This window comes from Augochlora pura, chromosome 3 (genome assembly GCF_028453695.1).
Source record: "Augochlora pura isolate Apur16 chromosome 3, APUR_v2.2.1, whole genome shotgun sequence".
In the NCBI taxonomy this organism is placed as follows: domain Eukaryota; kingdom Metazoa; phylum Arthropoda; class Insecta; order Hymenoptera; family Halictidae; genus Augochlora; species Augochlora pura.
The window spans coordinates 21,964,730-21,987,009 of record NC_135774.1 but is presented as its reverse complement, the minus strand read 5'-3'; the positions used below and the strand labels follow the sequence as shown (position 1 = coordinate 21,987,009).

At 44.3% G+C, this 22,280-nt stretch overlaps 3 protein-coding genes across 4 annotated transcripts; 1 reads left to right on the top strand and 2 right to left on the bottom strand.

Annotated features, from left to right (window-relative positions):
* The first annotated feature begins 635 nt into the window (after positions 1-635).
* Positions 636-2,568, top strand: Dhod (dihydroorotate dehydrogenase 2). The gene is made up of 2 exons (XM_078197436.1): positions 636-1,297; positions 1,383-2,568. Exons 1-2 carry the CDS (start codon positions 946-948, stop codon positions 2,204-2,206), a joined length of 1,176 nt encoding a protein of 391 aa, XP_078053562.1. The 5' UTR covers positions 636-945; the 3' UTR covers positions 2,207-2,568.
* LOC144479001 (homeodomain-only protein) lies at positions 2,560-22,128 on the bottom strand. Of its 2 annotated transcripts, XM_078197439.1 has the most exons (4): positions 21,952-22,128; positions 4,892-5,047; positions 3,623-3,810; positions 2,560-3,523 (listed from the first exon to the last, which is right to left on the bottom strand). In XM_078197439.1, exons 2-4 carry the CDS (start codon positions 5,025-5,027, stop codon positions 3,452-3,454), a joined length of 396 nt encoding a protein of 131 aa, XP_078053565.1. In that variant the 5' UTR covers positions 5,028-5,047; positions 21,952-22,128; the 3' UTR covers positions 2,560-3,451. The 2 variants fall into 2 exon arrangements, with proteins under 2 accessions (XP_078053565.1, XP_078053564.1); XM_078197438.1 differs by lacking the exon at positions 21,952-22,128 and having other exon boundaries at positions 4,892-5,630.
* Positions 5,715-17,183, bottom strand: LOC144467709 (cilia- and flagella-associated protein 61). Its single transcript, XM_078176624.1, has 21 exons — positions 17,025-17,183; positions 16,773-16,967; positions 15,475-15,736; positions 15,265-15,394; positions 14,850-15,179; positions 14,594-14,793; positions 14,228-14,512; positions 12,468-12,771; positions 11,478-11,694; positions 10,688-10,932; positions 10,429-10,623; positions 10,227-10,349; positions 9,985-10,158; positions 9,487-9,796; positions 8,957-9,421; positions 8,668-8,880; positions 8,502-8,606; positions 8,064-8,141; positions 6,771-6,887; positions 6,647-6,712; positions 5,715-6,589 (listed from the first exon to the last, which is right to left on the bottom strand). Exons 1-21 carry the CDS (start codon positions 17,181-17,183, stop codon positions 6,401-6,403), a joined length of 4,362 nt encoding a protein of 1,453 aa, XP_078032750.1. The 3' UTR covers positions 5,715-6,400.
* Positions 22,129-22,280: the final 152 nt, after the last annotated feature.

The window sequence follows — 22,280 nt, the reverse complement described above, 5'->3', positions numbered from 1 at the left end:
TAATTATTGTTTGCATTAATTATATAACAATTAACATTTCATCTCTTACGGATAAATTGTAAACATAAAAACAGTCAAGAAGACTATGCGAATGCAGCTGAATTGCAGGCTGCAACCTCATATTCGTCCAGTAGCATTGTGTATGTGTATATGTTCTCGACGATTATTATGTCTCCAGTAGAGAAAACATAAAGTTCCATTCGGGAATCGTACAGTGTCAATTAGAGTAGTGGCAAAATGCTCAAACTGTTAACCAACATCGACTATTGGTAATTTGACTAACAGTTTGAGCATTTCGCCACTATCTTAATTGGCGCTGGACAGATCCCAAATGGAGCTTCATGTTTTCTCTAAAAGAGATGCCGCTGTTTCCCGCATATGCAGGGTTGCCTAAAAACTTTATTTATGACAAAATTAGGGCATACAAGTAGAAACCTAGGAAACAGAATCATTTAAGAGAATCTACTGCATCGATACATTTAAAAATGCAAATGAAAACAGTGCAAAACATAACTGGTTATTCATTGAAGTTTGGTTAACTATTATGTTAATTAATTACATTTTGTATTGCCGTTATTTGGTTCTTTTTATATGATATCGATGCAACCGATTTTTTTGAACAGATCTGTGATTGGAGAGATTTAGTTTAACGAGATTACCGCTACGTGGCGATAGTGTGCCACGGTCTAACATTTCAAAAATCTTTAAAAAAAGAAAAAAAACCGGCTATACAAGAATTCAAAAAGTAAATATCAAAGTACCCAATAACCTCACAATAAAGTTATAAAATCAATGTATCCGCAACATTTTCGTCCTTATAATGTATTATTTATTAACGATCGTTTATGAAAAAGATAGCACATAACCTTAGCGGTAAATTTAGATGTCCTCTCCAAGAAGAAAACTGTACTTGGTTAAGAGATCTACTTCTTTTCATATTTTGAAATGGTTCAACGATTGAGTGGCAAGGATAAGCTGAAGTCGCTGTTAAAAGTAACCAGCACAGCTGTAACATTGTTTAGTGGCATATGTATGTACCAGGGCGACGAGAAGTTTTACAATAGATTTGCTCTACCATTGATTCAACTGGTTGATCCAGAACTGGCACACAATGCTGCTGTTAAGATACTGAAATGGGGCCTTATAGGTAAACAGAACACAAAAGATCCATCTTCTCTTGGGATCAATGTATGGGGTATGCAATTTAAAAACCCCTTAGGAATGGCTGCTGGATTCGATAAGCAAGGGGAAGCTGTAGAAGGCTTGCACAACATAGGTTTTAGCTTTGTCGAAATAGGTAGTACTTCTTATTCATTTTACTATTTCTTATTACTAATCCCATCTGTAAATTCCTTCCTTTAACACCTTTAATTACTTTTCAGGTTCGGTTACACCAAAGCCACAGCCTGGAAATCCCAAACCAAGAGTATTCAGACTAGTAGAAGACAATGCTGTGGTTAATAGATATGGTTTTAACAGTGAAGGGCACGATACTGTGTGGTACCGGCTTAAAAAGCTCAAAGAAAGTAAAGACTTCCATGGCGTAGTTGGAGTAAACCTGGGCAAAAACAAGACGATGGAAGATGCTGCTCAAGACTATATAGATGGCATTAAAAAATTCTCCGACGTGGCCGATTACTTTGTAATTAATGTATCCAGTCCAAACACACCCGGTTTGAGGTCCTTGCAAAGCAAGAAGGAGTTGGAACGCTTATTAATGAGGATAAACGAAGTCAGAGAATCGATAGAGAGTAGGCAGCCGTTGCTATTAAAACTAGCTCCCGACTTATCCGACTCGGAGAAACAAGATGTCGCTGATGTGATACTCGGGAAGAAAACCAAAGTAGATGGTTTAATATTGTGCAATACCACCGTTGCGCGGAATAATTTAAGAAGCTCATTGAAAGAGGAAGTTGGAGGACTCAGCGGAGCTCCTTTGACCGATATGTCCACCGCGATGATCTCAGACATGTATAGGAGAACTTATGGAAGGATTCCTATCATCGGCGTCGGTGGAATTTTCACCGGATCGGACGCCTATGACAAAATCAAAGCCGGCGCTTCCCTGATCCAAGTGTACACGTCATTTGCGTACCAGGGGCCTCCGGTAGTAACGAGAATCAAACGAGAATTGAATGAAATGCTAGAAAAGGACGGCTTAGTATCCCTCGCGGACGCAGTCGGCAAAAATGCCAATACCCGCTAAGTTGTTTGACATAATTTAAAAGTTTCTTTTATAGTTGTACGTTGATCCAGCTCTATTTCAACACTAAACCTGCCGAGCCGGTCAAAATGACCGATTTCAGATTTCTTGCTTTAAGTCTTGAAGTCATTAAAAAAACCTTCTTAATCTAAGCATACAATGTAATAAAATTACGAAAGATTTAAATAGATACAATATTTTCATCATTATAAAGTAACACACGTTGGTTACTTTTAAAACTGGTTAGGTTTAGTGTTAAATTGTCTCTCACTTTTTAAGAGCAACAAATGTTACATAGACATGTCAGCAACTGTGCCTTTAGACTACTCTTTCGCAAGTTTTCTTAAATAAAGCGGTTGTTTTGATTTCTTTTATATTTTTCCAAGCATTTGGATCGCACTTTTTTATAGTCATTTTATATTACAGACGATAGTTATAAAATAAAACAACTCCTATTATTTTAGCAGAAAATTTTTATAACACTTATTCGATTAACTGGGTTATATAAACGTGTGTATCTATTCGTGTGCTCTTGTACACCCGTCTTATTAGTACAACTATCCAAAAGCATCGACGTATAATTATTAGACCATGAATTTTTATACGAATTCGCAATTTCGAAGATCTCGCATAGGAAAACGATTAGAATCACTCGAAAGATTGTTATTTGATTTGAAACGCATCAAGATAAACAGTCTAATGATTATGGTACCTGTTCCGTCGGCGTAACGTAATTAACCGGGTTACATCAAGTAACGCGTAACGCTATAATTAATACTCGCTGGTAATGTCATCTCCGCAAGATTACATACAATATTTGTGATAGTATTAGTCGATTGTCCATTTTGCAGCATTGAAATCACACGGATCGAATCGCGTACGAAATTTTAAACCCAACCGCGACCGCGGATAGATACCACGGCGATAATACAATTAAAAGAGAAGCTGTTAACAAACTATGGCTATTGCACCGTCGCGTTGATTTTGGTACTGTCTCTGGTGAGACCTCTTCGCTCTAACATTTAACATAAATAAAATGATCGCGTCGCTGTCTCGCGCCGTTTCGCGATCGAATTGTTTATAAATTCTAAACAAATCTAAACGATCGATCGTTGCCGCGAGACCTTACGGATCGTTCGTAAGCTGAGAAAGCAAGAAGAATAAATCGTTGTCGGTTCGCGCGGTTCGTATACGAATTAAAGGTTTCAGGTACACGGGTACGATAACGTCGAGATGCAACGTTGGGCATCAATGCAGACCAAGGTTTCCACCCAGACCCTGCTCCTTCCTCCATTGGGCCAGGCGAATGGCGTACCAGCCCTGAAACAAGCGGGGAAACGTTGATTAGTAAATCATCCGATTCCAAAGATTTTTCAAGTATTTTTCTAGATGTAAAACGATGGAGAGAAAAATGGGAACCTCGACGTCGGCTTCCGAGAGCCCCGTTTCGGCTGCAAGCAGGACGACATCCGCCGTATGGGGTGCTCTGGGCCATCGATTGAATTGCTCCTGAAGAACAGCTTCCTGATCAGCTGTCAGACGAATTACTCGGATATCCGATCCACCCCTGCTTGGGTAATGTTGCGAGGCCGATCTCAGCATTTTTTCTGCGAATAAAGAACGAAAACTCGTTATTTCCAGGTGTCCATTACTAACAGTAAGTTCACTGAAAACTTCGAGTTTCACTCATATTTGAACAATTTTGACACGGACTGCTTTGGATTAGTACAACGAGCGGCAATAATTCGAGAGTTGGACATTGAGAGGCCAGCACCGAAGATCAATGTCGAATCTAAGAGCATGATTCGATACGTTAGGAGCTGCGGACGACAAGTTTCCAATGAATTTCTCGCAACGAAAACGCGGCGATCTGCCTGAAAGCGAGGTGTCGCGAAGCCGTCGGCATTTCCCGCGACAATAGATCTGTGAATCAGCGCGACGTGTTTCGAATATGGGTCTCGGATATTTCCTTTTACGGTGGAAGAACACGGGCCGCTCCACCGTAAAGGCGCGAGAATCGACGCGGCGACGATCCGATGAACTGATATTCGTTACATAAGCGTCACTCCCATTATCAGCGGCGACTTATGCCGCGGAGGCGGGTTGATCGTAATAGTTGTATAATAATGCGCGTTATTACGTAAACAAATGGAATCCTGTTTTACGTTAGACAGCGCCGATACACGCGCGAGATCGACGATCGTCCGGATGACCACATCCGGAGTATCGTTGATACGCGCGGCGAATCGAAGCGACCACGGTCGAAAATCGTTGTTCGATTATTCGCATATTCGCTCGCGTTTGCAGCCGCGAGGAACACCTGCGTCCTCAACGGCGACGCGAACCAGAGACCAGAATAGCGCGACATTGACCCGGCTTCAGGGTCTGCGCGCTTTTGGATACGATTCAAAATCCCCGATTCCACGGTAACGTAAATAACGAAGTTGGCAGTGCTCCGCTTTTGTTTTCCCGAGTTTGATCTTTCGAGATTGAACGAAAGGGTGAAGAATGAGACAAGTGCCGTCAGACGGGACAAGACGTCGTTCACCGAAGCGGGATGAACAAAACAAAACAAAACAAAGTGGTGCCCGATCAACGAATGACGAATGGACACGCACGATTAAAGAGGATCCGATCTTTTTTCTACGGACCCTTCCAGTGTTGGGGGTGACTGTGTGTCGCACTTACTCGGCTCGGCGAACGTGAATCGAACTCTTTGCGGCGTTCTCTTCGGCGGCGGTGTGTACTCGGGGTAAACGGTGCGTTGTTCGCACAGGTAGCACTTTCTCTCGTAGAAGTACGAGGTGATCGGTCTTCTGCTCATCGTGCCGAGCGGATGTCGTCCTAGTCGAAGCGATAAAAGATCGAGAGGTTGCCCTGCACGCGGTGCACAAGCGACTGATACCGTGCGATCGGTGTATTGCAGTGGTAATAATGCAAAAATGTAAATCGATGCGTGCACGTGGGAGAAGATCAGCCTTGGGGGGATAAGTACGCGAATCTTGACGCCACTTCCCGAACGGGTTGCTTGCCAAAACGGTTAATTATACGGCGCTGCTTCCGCATCCTGAATCACGCCGGTCGATTAAGGCGAAAGATATTTGGCCGCTTTTCGATCGGTGTGCAATTGCGGCGCGCCGATATTTTTCTTTTCAGGACCGCCGTGCGCCGTTTATGTCTTTTTAAGCGCGTATCAACGCGGCACAGTGGCTAGGAACGCGATAAACAAGGCACGCGTTTGCGGTGCGCCAGGCGTAGGCGTAAATTGCGATTGATTCGCTTCTTTGGCAAATTGAAATGGATCGTAACACGTGCGTCATGAGTTACGGCTTGTGTCGGTCGTTATAATTCGCTCGAGCGAGCCCCGTTGCGGGGGGTTCCGCGCGGAGGGCGGACTGCGTTTACGCCGCGATAAATCTCTAGATCACGGGAAGGAAAACAGACGAAATTACGGAGCGGCGAAGCCGAATAGAAAGCCGGCTGGACTCGTTCTCCTCGCGTTGAATTTACGTACGGGTCGAGTACCGCCGATTCTCACGATCCGCCGGCTGTGAAAATCCGCCGTAGTCGCATTAACGGTGCCCGCAGTGGTTTTCCTAGCAGTGTCTACACGCTCTCCTCGGGTTGTTATCCAACCCTAAAAGATGAAAGTTCCATTAGGTACGCGGTCGTATCGAACGGGAAATCAACTACTTCTGGTGTCGAGTAGCCCGATTGCGACGCGGCAATGTTAATTCGGTCTGACAAGCCGAAGAAGTCGTGACATTTCTGCAACACAACGTGTTGCAGTTGTTGCGCGTGCGACCGCGTGGGCGGCCGCTTCGAGCGATCCCGAGCCGCCTTGAGCCGCCTTTTGCGGGGCAGCATCGTGGAATGTTAAACTTGACCTACAGATCGAATCGCATGCAAATAAAAGTAGGCGATCGGGGACGGACTGCTTCCGATCGGTTGCTTCGCCGAGTGCTCAGAGACGTTTGCTCGCCGAGCCGTAACAAGATCGGCGCTCGTGTTCGCGGTTTCCGCGGTGTATCGTCGCGGGTCTGCGGCTCTCCCGCAAAACCAGAGAAAACCGGAGAAAATCGAAGGGATACACGGAAAGTCGCAGAAATCTCGAGGAAAGATTCGTATTGGGGGATATCGTGTCGTCGATGTTTATTTCGCATTTTCGTTGCTCGAGAAAGCGTGATACGGCCTAAATCACTGCTCCACGAACAACGGACTGTCTCTCAAGTCGGCGTACATCTCTCGCAGCTTGCTAGGCATGCAGTAAACGGGTGCATCCTCTTCGCAGAACTGCAAGAACTCCAGCAGGTTATCTTCTAACTCCTGATGGTAAACCGAGCCGGCGAACTTCGCAACGATCCGTCTGCGATCCTTCTCCGACATCTGGACATTGGGACCGATCGTGCAGGTAAGTGGATTCACGGGATTTTATTAACTTACCGGACCCCAGTTCGAGTTTTTCAGAGCGAGAATACAGTCCTCGATCAACGACTGGCCAGGAATCGCCTGTTACGAGGATCATTATCAGCGTCGCGTTCGCTTATCCACCATTCTTTATCTTTACCGTTTTCGATGACAGGATTGCACGGTTTTCCATACGGAGGCAGTCGAATCGTTCGAGGAAGAGTGCCGTTGCCCACGGTTCACGGAAATACGCGAAAAAGTCCGAGATCAAGGATGCCTGATACATCGAAGTCTCGTTAAGACACTCTTACGGAGCGAGACTCGTGCGAAACATTCAAACGAGAGACATTACAAAAAAAATGTCGTTTGAATTTTCGTCCCAAATATCATGTAGTATTATTTCATTGAAAGTCGATAAAATAAAAAAACATCTTTCATTTTGAAATGTTAAAGAATATACGTGTCCATAATTATGAAAGTGGTCAGGTTATGTCAAAATTTAAAAAAAATGAGTTTATCAGTTACTTTACACTACATTATTTTAAACAATTTATTCAATGCAATTTTTACGATATCGTCAAAAGATATTGTTTCAACATTATATGGAATTCATTTAGTGTTAATTATGAAAATGGTCTAAGTAAAAAATTTAAAGAAATTATATAAACATAACTTGAAAACGTTATTTTTTTAGATTCGAAAAAATTACTTTTTTAGAATCATTACTAAATGCACATGAATTATTTCATTAAAGTTAGTGTTTCAAATAAAACTCATAGTTCTTTATTACTTTAAGTCATTCATAGGACATTCAGTTAATTTTGAAAGTGGTCTAAGTCAGTTCAAACTTTAAAAACAATATTTTCGTATGAAATTCGTACAAAATTTCACATTCATAATAAATTTCCGTTAATCAAGACTAATAAAATTCTAAATAAAAAGATCGTATATTGTAAAAATATATTTTAATTGGGTTGGCAACTAAGTAATTGTGGATTTAAAATAACAAGGAAAATTCAATTCTTTTCCTTAAATATATAAGTTTATTCAATTAGACAAATTAATTTCGACACTGCCTTTCTTTCAAGGCTTCATTTTAATGAAAAATCGATACAATTTTCTTACTAAATTGAAGATGAAAGTCCAAACAGTAAGAAAACAATATAACCTAGTTACTTTGAATAAAATGAACACGTTGATAAAACAAAAGAGTGTGCTAAGACCATCTAATAACAAACTCCGCAATCACTTAATTGCCAACCCAATATCTCGAAACAAGAAATATGTGACTTAGACCACTTTCATAATTATGGGCACATATGTGCCAAATGGTGATAAATTTCGTCAAGCTCTTATATTATCAAAAAATTGCCAAATATCACCTCTCGTTTGAATGCTTTACACGAATCTCCCCCTGAAAAGTGGATCTACAGATTATTAGGGTGTCGCTTACTTCGAACCGCGTCTTCAACTCGTTTAATAAACTCTCGTGTTTCCCATATAGTCGAATCATTTGGTGGACCTCAAAGTCCTGGAACGGTACCCGAACCCTTGCGTTGATACGCGTTCCAAAGAGGTAGCAAAGTATCTGATTTTTGTTATCGACTCAAGGATTAACCCCTTGCACTATAATAACGAGTAAGACTCGTAACGAACATTCCCTGTACAATCTACTAAATAAGAATTATTATTTATTTATCATAAATCGAAATCAAATTGAATTCTTCTATTATAAAAGTCTAGAGACGGAAGTAAATAAAGACAGTACAAGAAACAGAAATTATCTGTTCCTATTAAAGAAAGTATTAAGAACAAATAAGGTCTAATCGGATGCAACGTAAAAGGAGTCGTAGTGCAAGGGGTTGACCTATCGGGGGGTGCTAGCCTATACCTTTCGAATGAAACAAGTGATCGAGTCCACAGTGTCGTAGCGATTTAGTCGCATATGGAAGTAGCCGATCTCGGAGTCGCAGCTGCCGGTAACCATTTCGGTGCCCTAAACGCAATCGTTTGCGTAACGAAGAGATCGCGGGAGAGGCCCGGTCGAGAAAACTCACGGAAGTATCGTGAAGATGAGAAGCTTTGATCTTCACGATCTTGCCAGGTTTGTGAACGTGCAAGTACCGGTATCCGCCTGGCAAAGTGCAGGCCACCACGTTCGGCGCGCGAAACGACGTGATGGGTGAGTATTTCTTGCGCTTGCACGGCTTGGGGACCTTCCCGCCGAGCCTTTGATGCTTCAGGATGATCAGTCGCAACGTCTTCGCCATCTTTGCAAACCGATTATTCGAGTACGATATGTCGTACGATTATTCAACGATACGTCGGTTGCTTCGTTATACTAACTCTTTCGCCTGTTTCCACGCTGTTGTAGAATCTGTGCTGCCAGTGTTCCGCATAGAACTTGCGACTGTATTTGGTGCTGGTCCCAGCAGCGAATATGAACGGGTCGTTGGTCCGAAACTCGGGGTCTATCACCAGCTGGCCGTCGAACATTATGCCGGCCCTGCAGAACGCTGAAACGCATCGATGGATCGCCGTTGCGTTTAAGAATTCGATCACCGACTGAAACCGACGGTTATTCAAAAAATGGTTTCGGTCACCCAAAAATATCTTCTGGTCGATCGTCTTCTCGTGAAAAGCAACGAGAGCGTCGCATTGCACTATCTTCGTGTTTTCTTTCGACTGCAGGACCAACGCTTCTATCATCTTCCCCTCGGCGGAGTCCCTCAGGTACCAATCGATCAGCTCCCACTCCTGAAGAAGCGTCACACCGCTGTCGAAGATCGCGGCCATCGCAACGGCGTGCACCTTAAACGCGTCGCAGAGTCAGCAGCTTCGACGAGACTGATTGTTCTCGTGCTTCGATTTTGTACCTCGCACTCGTCGTGGAAGATGGTCTGGTGAGAATCGCAGGGGTGCATCGGCGGCTCGATTAAATAGATCCAAGAACCGTTCAATCCGCACTCAAGGAGACCCTGAATAGCGCAGTAGCAGTCTATGTTGCTCCCGTAAAGAACGATCCTCTCTAGAAGAGTTCGTAGAATTCGTGCTCGTTCACTCTGTTTAACCCCTCGCGCTACGACCCCTTTTACGCTGCGTTGATTAGCAGTTATTAAGAACAGACAAGTGCTTTCTTGTAAATCGAAATTAAATTTAATCCTTTCGTTATCAAAGTTTGGATATTAAGGAAAATATTAAGGACAGATATTTTCCTTAATAGGGCCAGATAATTTTTGTTTCTTGTATTGTCTTTATTCATTAGCGTTTCCAAACTTTGATAACGAAAGGATTAAATTTAATATCGATTTACAAGAAATGAATAATATTCATATCTGGCAAATGTTGTATGATAACTTTGTCACGAGTCTAACTCGTTATTATAGCGTAAGGGATTAAAACACAGAGATTCTACGTCTCGATTAGATGCCTCACTTTCGTTCTGGAAGTTGTTGGTCAACAAGCGAATCTTCTCGAGACAGGCAGCCGCTTGCATGTCGTCGTTGATGGTCAGGCAATTCCAGGGTTGTTCTTGCTCCGTCCACTCCCTGTCCTCGAAAAAGATATACATATCCGTCTTAATTCGGCCGTTGTCGCGATCATTGTCATCCATTACCCCTTCTTTTGTTTCTCCAGCTCGCTCGAGAACTGCGGCTTCTGAAACTGTAGCCCGCAGGTAACAACCAAGTAGTCGTACGCGATCTCCCCCTGATGCATCACCGTCACGTGTTTCTCTTTCCTGAGGATCGTGCGATCATTGGCGAGACGGTCGTAACGAAACTGCGTCGCTGCTAGTCGATAAACAAGGCTGCATTTACCTGTCGATCGCGGTAACGCTGCCGTAGACAAGGTTGATCCAAGCCCGTGCCGCGACCGTCCGTCGATGCTCGTGGCAGTAGCGACCGCGGAACAGAATCATGCCCGCGACTTCGGAGGTCTTCTCGTTTTCGTACGGCAGCCCGCGCGGCGATATCAACGTGATGTCCGCGTACCGTGTCAAATCGTACGGGGTCCTGGAAACGTTTCGAGTTTCCTTCGATCCTTCGTCTCTCCCGGTTTTTCTCGCGTATCGATTACCCGAACGCCAGATGCTCCAGAAAAGCCACGCCGCAGTCCGAGGCCCCGATCACAACGATCTTCGTGTCGTGCACCAAACTGAAGCCGCTCATCATCCTCGGTGTTGTCATGAACAGCGAGAACGGCTCGACTTCGGTTTGGGGCTCGTCGGTTTCCACGAGACCGCGGAACCTGTATTCGAGTCTTGTCCGCGGTTGCACGTGGACCATCGAGCTCAAGCAAATCGGCAAAGGCTGCGCGCGCGTCTAAAATCGCGGAAGTTTCCAAGGGTCTTTACGAAAGAAAACCGTTTCGGAAGTTTTGAACCCTTTGCACTTCGCGCCATCACGAATGTCACCTACCAGCGCTCATGAACATTTACATTATATAATATACATTATATATGTATATGTTGGAATAGCCAATTAAATCATCCTTTCTTTGTAAAAGAGTTGAATGAATGAATGCGCATGCGCGGTGAGAAAAGACTAGTGCTTATGGGAATGTCGGAAAGAGCCGGGTGTCGGAATAGAAGCGTGTGAGGGTTGTGCTGTCTGTTAATAATAAATTCATATTTGTTAATAATGTTAAAGTATTGATATACCGTCCCCATTATTCCAACAGTATATATAATATTATTATAATAATATTCGATTTATATGAATTTATAATAAATCTAATGTAGATATCGAGAAATCGTTGCAAATCGCTGATAAACTTTAATGTTTAGTCATATATTAGAATTACGATGTCCCCTGAGAGGGGGCAACGGAGTGCAAAGGGTTAAAATCGTTCGTTACCGGTTCCGTACCAGAGCGCTCGACGCGTTTCTCGTCAGACGATAGTAGAAAACGATCAGCCCGCTTATGCGGCTCATTTCGCAGATGAAGTGGCGCATGTGAACGTCGAAGATCGGCACCAGAACGAAGTGCAGGATGAGACCGTACGCGTCCCAAGGCACGTCCTTCACGGAGATGTAATCTTCCACGTGGAAACGCCTCCTGATGTATGTCACGTCCTTCTCCGCGCTGATCGTGCAATATTCGCCAAGAGTTTCGATTAACCCTTGCACGGCGACGCTGGGTCGGTTCTACGTCCGCTGGTTCGTTTCTTAGGCTATCTCGCGGTTCCTGATCTGTTCGCGATCGTTTATCCTCCTTTTCAGGAGTCACGGCGGGGTCGACGACCACCGCTCTAACGATCGAAACCGTCCAATCGTTGTTGTACACGGGAAAATCAACCAGCGGGCGCGACGACGATCGTTCAACCAAAAAGAATCCTTTGACCCCTTGCACTCGAGGGTTCCGGAGCGGAGTTTGAAGATGCATTTTAACCCTCTGCACTCGAGCAGCAACTCTGCGGCGCCATTAATGTTGTTATAACATGTTCCAAAATTATTTTTATAAATATCGCTAAAGCATGGATTGAAAAAAATTGATGGAAGTGTAACTGTTACATGAGTCATAAGACTTAACCCCTTGCACTATAATAACGAGTCAGACCCGTGATGAAGAGTCCATGCGCGATCTACTAAATATGAATATTATTAATTTCATCTAGATCGAAATCAAAATGAATTTTTCTACTATCAGGGTCTAGAAACGGAAGTAAATAAAGACAATACAAGAATCGTGGTGTAAGGGGTTAATTTCACACGCGTACAATAAATGTTGTTATATAAAATGGAAATACTAAAAGCCGGAAAAATTATTTTAGATTTGCAGTTGAAGTGGCTTCGAGTGCAAAGGGTCAAATTGCTCCGCCCCGGAGCTCTGAAGATCAAAGGATTAAAATTATATACCGGAAGATCGTCAGCCCAACGAGTTCACTGTTCCACGTGAACACGTAGCAGAAGTGACCGGATTTCGGTTTAATCGCTTCGTCGAAATCGTCCAAAATCTTCTGCGCCTTTGGAATGTTACGCAACAGTTTCCAAAGACCAGCCCGGTCCTCGGGAACGGCCTGGCGCATCTCGATGGTTCCCAGTAGAGAGGCGCGATGTATTATGTACAAGGACATCGGAAAATCTCGGTTACACCTAGTCGGTACTCGCTGTATTCGATTCGTTTGTTTTACGAAATGATCATCGGTAGTTCGTAGAGGTGGGCGGGTACCCGAGTTTTCGGGTTAAAATTGGGCCGAATGCTGGAATTTAACACTTTACCGACCGGCCAATCAGCCGTGAAAATGTAGCTCAATGTTTAATCTTCGTTTGTATTTTGATTTTACTTGTTTTATTAATTGCGCACGATATTTAATATTTAAAAAATTATACAACCTAATATAACAATACTAAAGCTTACGGTAGCACAATCTGACACATTTATCTCAATAATACATTAATCTCAATAGATAACAAATTACTGGTTGCCATGACAACCGATTCACAGGCTATTGCTACAGGAAAAAGCCGATTTATAGACTTCCGGGCGGTAAAGTGTTAACTCCTTACACTATCTCCTTACTCCTTACACAATCATTTCTATTAAATCGTAACGAATCACTTGTCATCATAATTTGGGAATGAAAGTAAACGAGGATAATTAGAACACTAAAATCATCACGTGACATCAAGGAAGTAATTAACCCGTTGCACTACAATAACGAGTCAGACTCCTGGTGAAGATTTTATGCAAGCTCTACTATTTAGTATTGATCATTTATTTTTTATTATTTATTGATTATTTTTAGTATTGATTTAGTATAGTATGAATATTATTAATTCCTTCTAAATCGAAGTAAAAATAAATTCTTCTGTCATCAAAGTATAGAAACGAAGGTAAATAAAGACAATTCAGGAAACAAAAATTGTCTGTGGTCCTATTAGGAAAATTATTAAGTACAAATAAATGCTAATCGTCGTAGCATGAAAGGAGCGATAGTGCAAGGGATCAAGAACGAAACAGTCGTAATCAACGTAGCTCTGAAAGACGTAGTAGTGCAAGGGGTTAAAATCGAGTCCGGAAAATTGTTGAGTAGCCGAAATCCTAAAAGTGCATTTCTGAGTGGTACACGATATTATATCGTGAATCTGAGCCTGATGATCGATCCAGAAAAATTAATAAACGAACGGGATGTACCAGCACACCCTTAACCCTTTCGCTACGGAGCGCATTACCGAATAGTTGACACTGAGGTACGGAATGCTACGAAGTAGAAGTCTTGTTTTCTAAATTTTACAATGATATTTATTATATATAGTAATATCATTTTGCTTTCTAAAATATAAAAATTTGTAATCATAATTTATATTTTTAAATATTATAATCAACTGTTTGTTGATTAACAAAAGTATATCATGTAAAGTATGGAATAAAAGTACATATATATTTTAAGTAAAAATAATGCTTAAATCAGATTAGGGGACGAGAAGACCCTATAGAGTTTAATAAAATTATTGATACTTTTAATTGTTAAGAATAAAAATTAAAACTAAATTAAAATTAAAAATAAAAACCATTATATGGTATGAACGTATATTATACGCTCTTTACACATAAATGGTAATTCTTCGAGGGCGTATATATACGCTCGACGGAGCGAAAGGGTTAACAGCTCAGGAACGTTCAACAATGTGAACAGAAGAAAATCGTACCACGAAATTCCTGAGAAAGCTGAGTTCCGAATGAGCGGACGGCATTAAGATCGCGCAATAATCCAATTCGGGGAAGCACTCGAAGGCGGCTTCGAGAAAATTGATGCTGCTGCCGCGCTTCACTTGTTCCTGAGTCGCGAAGATCTCGACGACGAACACGTTGGGCGCGCCTCGGTAGATCGGTCGCGGGGGCAGCCGGATCTCCTCGACTTCCGTTGTTCTCTCGAGCACCGTGGACGAAGCAGCGTCGTCTTTCCCGGGACAAGTTCGTTTAAAATCGTTTTTGAAACATTACAACGATTACGATTTGAAACATTTCAACGAAAACTCACATGCGAAACGATCGATGGAGTCGCTGATTCCGCGCATCAGCATGCTCCAGCGGAACAACGCGCGATTATCTCCGTCGACCGACTTCGTTCTGGAGTCTCTGTCAGAACCGTCCGAATACGAGCTGGAGGAGCTATATTTTCCCTCGTACTCGTCGCCTGCCACACTCTCGTCCGGAGAAATAGGACGGAGAACGTCGGATCTATAGAGAAGACGTTGAAGGAGGATCATTTTGGAGGGGGCCTGCGTCGACCTTACAGCGTTCTCACGAGCTTCTTGTTGAAAATGGAGAAAAAGGTCTCGCTGGCGGGTTCTAAGCTCCCGGCGGGGATTACGTCGTTCCGGTGAGGCTTCCTCAAGCCGTGGTACACGGCTAGCTCGAAATTATCGTCGAGCATGTCCACGTCCACCCGTCTGTTCAGAAACATCACGCCGTTGGCCAGGCCGTCCTTGTCCTCGGAAACGATCAGTTGCCGGAAATCGGTCGGATAGCGAACCATTTCGCTCACGTAGTATTCCCCGTAGTGTTCCTTGACCAACGAGGACTCCCCATCTATCAGCGGCACCACCAAGTCGTTGTCCTCCTCTCTACCCAAAAATTCGTTGCTCGACAGGTATACGCGATCGTCCTAGAATTCTCAAGCGTTTCAGCGTTCAAGTTTTCGCTACTCACACGACCAGCCGGACTTTCCGTCTCTGAACCGTCTCTCCGTATCTAAAGACGATGCGCAACGACTGCACCGCGTGCGAGTTCGTCAAACACTTCGGTGGGATCCTGACCGCTTGCTTCTCGAACACGTCCGCTGGAAGAGACCCGCGAAAGAACAGTTTCGTCCGAGCATTCGCCACGGCGGAGAATCGTTCCGATTCGTCGAGGGGTCACCTGGTATAACCCGCGGTGGATTCACGAGGATCACGTGCAAGAGATACGGGGCGATGGCGAACAGTCCGTTCATGAGCTCCTCGAAGAAATGGTCGGTGTTGTACCGGTGGTCCCACGCGAGGAAATGCATGAACAGCGTGTTTCTTTCCGTCACGTCCTCAGCCCTTTTTGCACCGAGGAGCGTAGGTGAGACGACCGAGACCCGGCCTTGATCCCGTCGGAACGCGCGCATAGGTGCATTTGCATAAAGATCGGTCGAAGCCTTTTAAACGCCACACCGTAGTATCTCGTTGAGTCGAGAACGCGTTCCCAATGGAAATTTCGTATTTTTTATCGGCGCGCCGGCGCACAGTGGTCTGGATTAGCGTAAGGTGTGACATTTTACCAAAAAATGAACTTTCACGTATCGATCTGTGTTGAATGTATACTACTTCCTAAATGTCTGCGAACCTCGAAAATAAAAATATTTGCATGATTTAATACAATTTTGTAATAGAAATGATGGTTTAAAGTCAGACCTTCCTAAGAACAGTGGTTTTCGTCAAAAATAACTGCATTTCTTCTTTTCGTTGTTGTGATGTAACCATTTAATATTTTTATTTCAATCCTTTTTTGCACTAAAGAGGATCCTTTCGCGATTAAAATTCATTCCTGTAGTAATAATTGCCGTTTTGTAATCGTTTTCGTCACTTAAAGATAATACATTTGTTTTATTTTTTAAATCTCGCACAATAAAATCATACACAAAATAGTAATTTTCATAGAATTAAATACAAATTCAACTTCCTTTCAAATTTATTCTTACATCTTACATTTTTACAACACTTCCTGTATAGAATAATATAATATTCTCTAATAAAATAATATTCTACATAGAAAACTGAATTTGTATTTTAAATTTTCGTACGAATTTTTTTTTTCTCGATATTCATATACCGCACAAAAACAGGTTTGACTGTAACAGTAATAAAATTAATGTATTTTTTTTTTAATTAATCCTTAACCTGACATTATTTCATTGATCAATCCAAGTTTCGCGTTTATATCTTTTACGAATGAATAGTTATGGGGCAATGGCACACCTTACGTCAGTCCGGACCACTGTGCGGCGTCGCTCTCGATTCGAGAGGATAAGCGAATTCCGTTGTCTTTCGGAAACGAAGTACACTTTGGTCAACGCTCTAAATTCGAGATTCGTTTTTCCAATGTAACGCGGGACATTAGCGAACACGATCGGGATCGGCCGAAGCGATCTCGTCTTTTTGCAGAGAATACTCCTGTGCGGTCTCTCGCGTTTACCCGTATAACGTACGCTGCCAACAAGGCCAGTCCTCCGGAGTCACCGCCGGCACATTAGGATAATTGCACAGACATATACCCGAGACGAGGTCGTGTTTCTCGTTCCACTGGACCACCGACAGCGAGCTCGCCTCGCTAGAAACGCAACGTTTCCTGTAATCTCGATGGCAACGGGCCGCGTCCCATCGATTACGATTTTATTTGCGATCGGGATAGGTAGCGGACGCGTACTAGATGCGTGGGAGGTTCACGTTGCCGAATATGCTGTACGTGTCCGGATGCACGAGCTTTTCGAGAGCCTCCAGATCGGCGTGCTCCATTTTCCTGACGCCGAGAACGTCCGGCAACGGACGTCGATCGCCGTGTCCGGTGAAATTTCTATTGGGATCGCACAGCCACATGTTCTCCATCGCGATAGAATCCGATCGACTGAAACGCGTCACGGAAGCTTCGATCCGCGACTGTTTACTTCGACACGGCGACCTGTACTTCGACTTTACGTACGATCGTTGATCTCGATCTTCGACCCTCTCGAAGGTCCAAATCGTTCCAACCTCGAGGAAAGCGATCGGTTTCCGAACGTCGGCGACCAGCGCAGCGGTCGGAATACCCGAAACGGATGACCGACGGAGCAAGATGGAGGACAGACGTAAAGCCACGATTGGGAAAGTCCGAGCCGGGGGAAACGCTCGATCGAATTACCCAAGAGTATCGGAAGAGGCCGTGGGAAAACCATCAAATCATGGTTTTAACTATATCCACGGGCCCGACGAGACGACCGACTTTAATGCTCGCAAAAAAAGGTAATAACAAACTCCTCGAACGATTTAAACGGTGGGGCAAAGTAATTGCTTCGCGTTCTCGCTCCGCGTTGATATGCCCCTCCTCTCTTTCTCCTTGCCTTTCTTCACGGTGAATCGCCGTCGGGCCCGTGTTCGCAGCGCAGAAGATTCCCAGCGAGAACCGTGTTCGCAGCATCCGGAGCTTCGTCGACTAGCGCGCACGTCCGTGAGCACAGGCGATCGCCACCTGGAGCAACGATTTTCACCTCCGGACCGTTCGTTGCGTTTGACCTTCTACGAATTCGATTCGGTCTTTTGTCTCTCTTTTCGTTCGGGTCGAAGCGGTTGCATTGTTTCGCCGTAGGAAGTTTCTGTTGGACGCGGACCGACGCGATGACATCCGGGTTCTCTCGGTTGGATCGTTACTCTTTGGACAACTATGGCTTGCGGAAACGTCGGGGGTGTGAACGAACGGCGTGTCGCGATGGTTTTTCTTTGCGGCATGCCGCAACACATATCGCGGAAGCTATTTACGGTGCGAGCGCGGTGCGTGCAACTTGTACGAGTCGCAACGGGGAAAACACGTGCGCGTGAACAACGATGCAATCGTCTCTCTTTGGCCGAGGCCCGGAGTACCGCGCTTTTCACCGGGACCACCTTCGTTCGTTCGTTCGTTGTTATTCTAATTTTCCTCTGTTCCTTCGCGCGATGATCCGTGCGCGCACGGTGCTAGCGGGGATCGCGTCGAGAGTGGCAGGATTCGAGGTTCGAGGTCTGCGCCGCGCTTCCGAGAATCTTTAATGATCCGCGTCATGCGATGCCGCTCGCTGTCACGAGACGCGAAAAACGGGAACGCGAGCTGGCACGAGCGAACCTTTTGGCGATCCGGTCTGTACAACTTGTCGGGTGGAGATAGGTCCCCGATTAGCTCGATTAGAACAAGCTCCCGCACGAAGATATTAAAGCGCCGTGAAACGGCCCGCGGAGTTTCGTGTTTACGGACGACGGCGTGCACACCGTTGCCGAGAAAGAAACGATCGTCCTTGCCAAGTTCCAAAGTTAGGGGTTCTATTGGGTTGGCAAGAAAGTAATTTCGGTTTGCACCAGTAGATAGCGTTTCGTTATTTTTTTGTCAATGTTAGAATTTTTTTCTTTTGAGATTTGGTAGTCAATATCTCTAGGTTGCTTTAGAAACATATTCCGTGTAATTTTGTTTACAACTGTCACTTTACGGTCAGTTTTAATATGGAGCGCAAAAAGCAGTACATATTTTCGACACATTTTACTTTTTTATTTTCATAAAGACAAGAAAGCGGTCGAGTCTCGGAAAGAGATACGTGAAGTTTAGGGTGTTGATTGTTTAACAGAACGCACGTGTCAGAATTGGTTCAAAAAATTTCGTTCTGGAGATTTCTCATTGAAAGATGACCAACATTCTGGTCGACCTTCTGGAGTTGATGATGACAAAATGAAAGCAATAATTGAATCGAATCGTCATATAACTGGGCGAGAGATTGCAAAGCAGTTAAATGTATCCCACACAACAATTGAAAATCATATAAGACGTTTTGGACTTGTTAACCTCTTAGGCATGGTTGGATTTTGCGCAAATAAAGTCTTACACATCTAAATTACCATTTTTCTGAATGTACATTTTTTCCCCTATAGCTATATATAGTGTTAATTACATATATTCTTTTCTGAGTGTAATGTATATACACACTTTCACTTTAATCGTTTACTTTAATAATTAATAAAACAATTGAGTAAAGCACGCAACATTCACGAAAGCCATTATAGTGGCGCGCCGTGCTCTTAGGCATAAGAGGTTAATTAGGTTAAGAAGCTCGATATTTGGGTTCCGCACGAATTGAAAGAAATTCACCTAACAAAACGAATGAATATTTAAGATACGCATTTCAAACGTAATGCAATCGAGCCTTTTTTGAAACGAATTATCACTGACGATGAAAAATGGATCGTCTACAATAATGTTAATCGAAAAAGATCATGGTCTAAGCATGATGAACCAGCACGAACCATATCAAAAGCTGAATTGTACCAAAATAAGAGATCATGCTGTCAATTTGGTGGGATTACAAAGGTGTTGTGTGTTTTGAGCTGCTTCCAAACAACCGAACGGTCAGCTCAGATGTTTATTGCCAACAACTTGTGAAATTGGAGGAAGCGATCAAAGAGAAAAGGCCAGGATTGGCAAATCGCAAAGGAATCGTGTTCCACCACGACAATGCGAGGCCTCGCACGTCTTTAACAACACGTACGAAACTATTGGAGTATGGTTGGGAAGTGATGTTGCATCCCCCCATACAGCCCCAACCATGCACCATCGGATTATCATTTATTTCGAAGTTTACAAAACTTCTTAAATGGTAAAAATTTCAGCAATAACGATGACCTCAATTCGCACTTGATTGAGTTTTTTGCTGTTAAGGTCCAGAAATTCTATGATCGCGGGATCATGAAGTTAACAGAAAGATGGTAAAAGCTCATCGAACGGAATGGAAGATATTTGACTGATTAAAGTTCATTTTTTGTATAGAAAAAATTGAGTTTTATGTCATGCTAAAAACCCGAAATTACTTTCTTGCCAACCCAATAGTTCGGTTCGCCGAGGCCCGCAACGCGGACAATTCCCGAACGCGACGAAATGAGCAACGGTCCGCGAGGATTATGGTCGCTGTGGTCCTCCGAGCCAATTGCGAGCAATTAAGTGAAACCCGAGAGACGAGGGGAAACTGGAGACGAAAAACCCGCGCGAACCGATCGATTACGGTTCCCAAGTTTCCTGCTTGGAGCCGGGAACGATCCGTCCAGAAGTTTCTAATTAACTCGCCGGAGATCCTCCGGCCGATTACGTGGGGGGATCGTGAGATCGAAGAGGACGCGAGAAAGACGCGACGCGGAAGGAGCGTGGACCCGTGCGAACAACGAGCTCTTATTGATAACTCGTGCCGCGCGCACCGTTTCCTCCTTTTACGTTCTCCCCTATGGAGAATATGCACACTTTGAATCTGTTCGGCGAGCGAACGCTGAATCGACAGACCGGAAATTATATCGGGCGACCGACCACTCGCGATGCGTGTTACGTCACATCGGACACCGTACGAATTTCAGACTCGCAAAACCCGCGGCACCTTGTTCCTTTACTTTTACCCAAGGTTCTCGCAATCCCACAGTCCTCGCCTCACGAAAACCAGAGCTAACGGTGTGATCCATCGGAACATATTGTTCATTCGTTCTTTCTACGCGCAATCTCCGGCGCGATCGTGCAATACACGTAACGCATTTCTTTGGTTCGCTCAAATTATATCGCATTCTTTGTGTGCGCTATGACAACGATTTATTTTTCTTGAATACACGTACAAGCGAATCTGTTGCAATCGTGCATGTTTCAACTGCCACACGCGTAAACCGCAAGTGTGTAAAGTGATTCATTGGTTGGGCGTTTAAGAAACAACAAATATCGGCGAGAGAATTGCGAATCCGTTGATACGATCGAGAGTCCTTCTTGCTCCCCGTGGTTCACGGTTGTTCTCAAATTCGAAGAAGTCGTTGCCGGAAGAACGAAGCTTCTCCAAGGAACCATCAACGATCGAAGCAACGAAAAATTCAATTTCTCTTGCTGCGCGACAATCCTTGACTCTCGCTACTCGCTTCGTTGTGAGAGCGCTCAAAGTACACGATCTATTCTACTTCTTTGTTGCGTCGCAGAAACCGCGAGCAATCTTGCGCAATGGGTCGGTGTGTTCGCGCTAATCAGGTATTGTTTGAATACCATTATCGTTCTGTTATCTGACCGCCGAAGGTATCCCGGTTCGTTAACGGGATTAACGAGATTAGCGTCGAAACGGATTCGATCCGCTTTCTGCACGACCATCGGGCGACTGTGCACAGCTTCCCATAGACGCCGAACACATTTCGTGGTAAACTAGTTCAGCGTCACCGCGAATGTTGCGCGACGCGCAAAAACACAACGGCAAGCAGCGTCAAAATTTCTTTCTAGATGCTGTTGATACTACATGTTGGAGAATGTTTCGAAGAGCAGGTGAGGATACGATGTAAGTGCAGTTGCATTTACCACAATCTCACAATCGGTTAACATACGCTCGATATTAAGTATACGGTCCGCACGCGAGTTGCTTCATCTTCGCCACTTTGCGCCTCAAGAGTGTTGTAATTTTATTGCACGGCAGCCAAGGTGCCCAGTTTCAAAGATCCGTCGACGATTATTATACCGACGCTCGGGTTAAGCTAAAAAGATAGGCTTGTCTCGATCGTTCGAATCTACGGGGTAGGTGCATTGATCGGCTGTTCCGTCGCCGAGGATGCGGGAATGAAAAATGAGAAAAGAACTACGCGCGAGGTGGAGGCTTACCTGTTGCTCTTTGTGGGCTCGATCCGTGGTGAAGGTGTCTCGGACGAACGGTGCAACACCCTCGCTCGACGACGGTGCGCGCTAGACTGGGAACTGGGATCAGTCGGCGGACTTTCGAAGATCATGCGAATCGGCGACAGCCTGCAGTTGCAACGCGAAAGAGAGTCGTGACGGTGAAGGTGGGAGGTAGGGGAAAGTGTATACCTGACGCGTGAGCCGTGCGAGCTACTCGCCTGTGCGCCGTTATCGAAAAATGGAAGCGAACGAAAATTGTCTATCGCGGCGCGGCGTCTACATCCTGCTTTCTCCTCGTGCCGCCGTTTATCAAG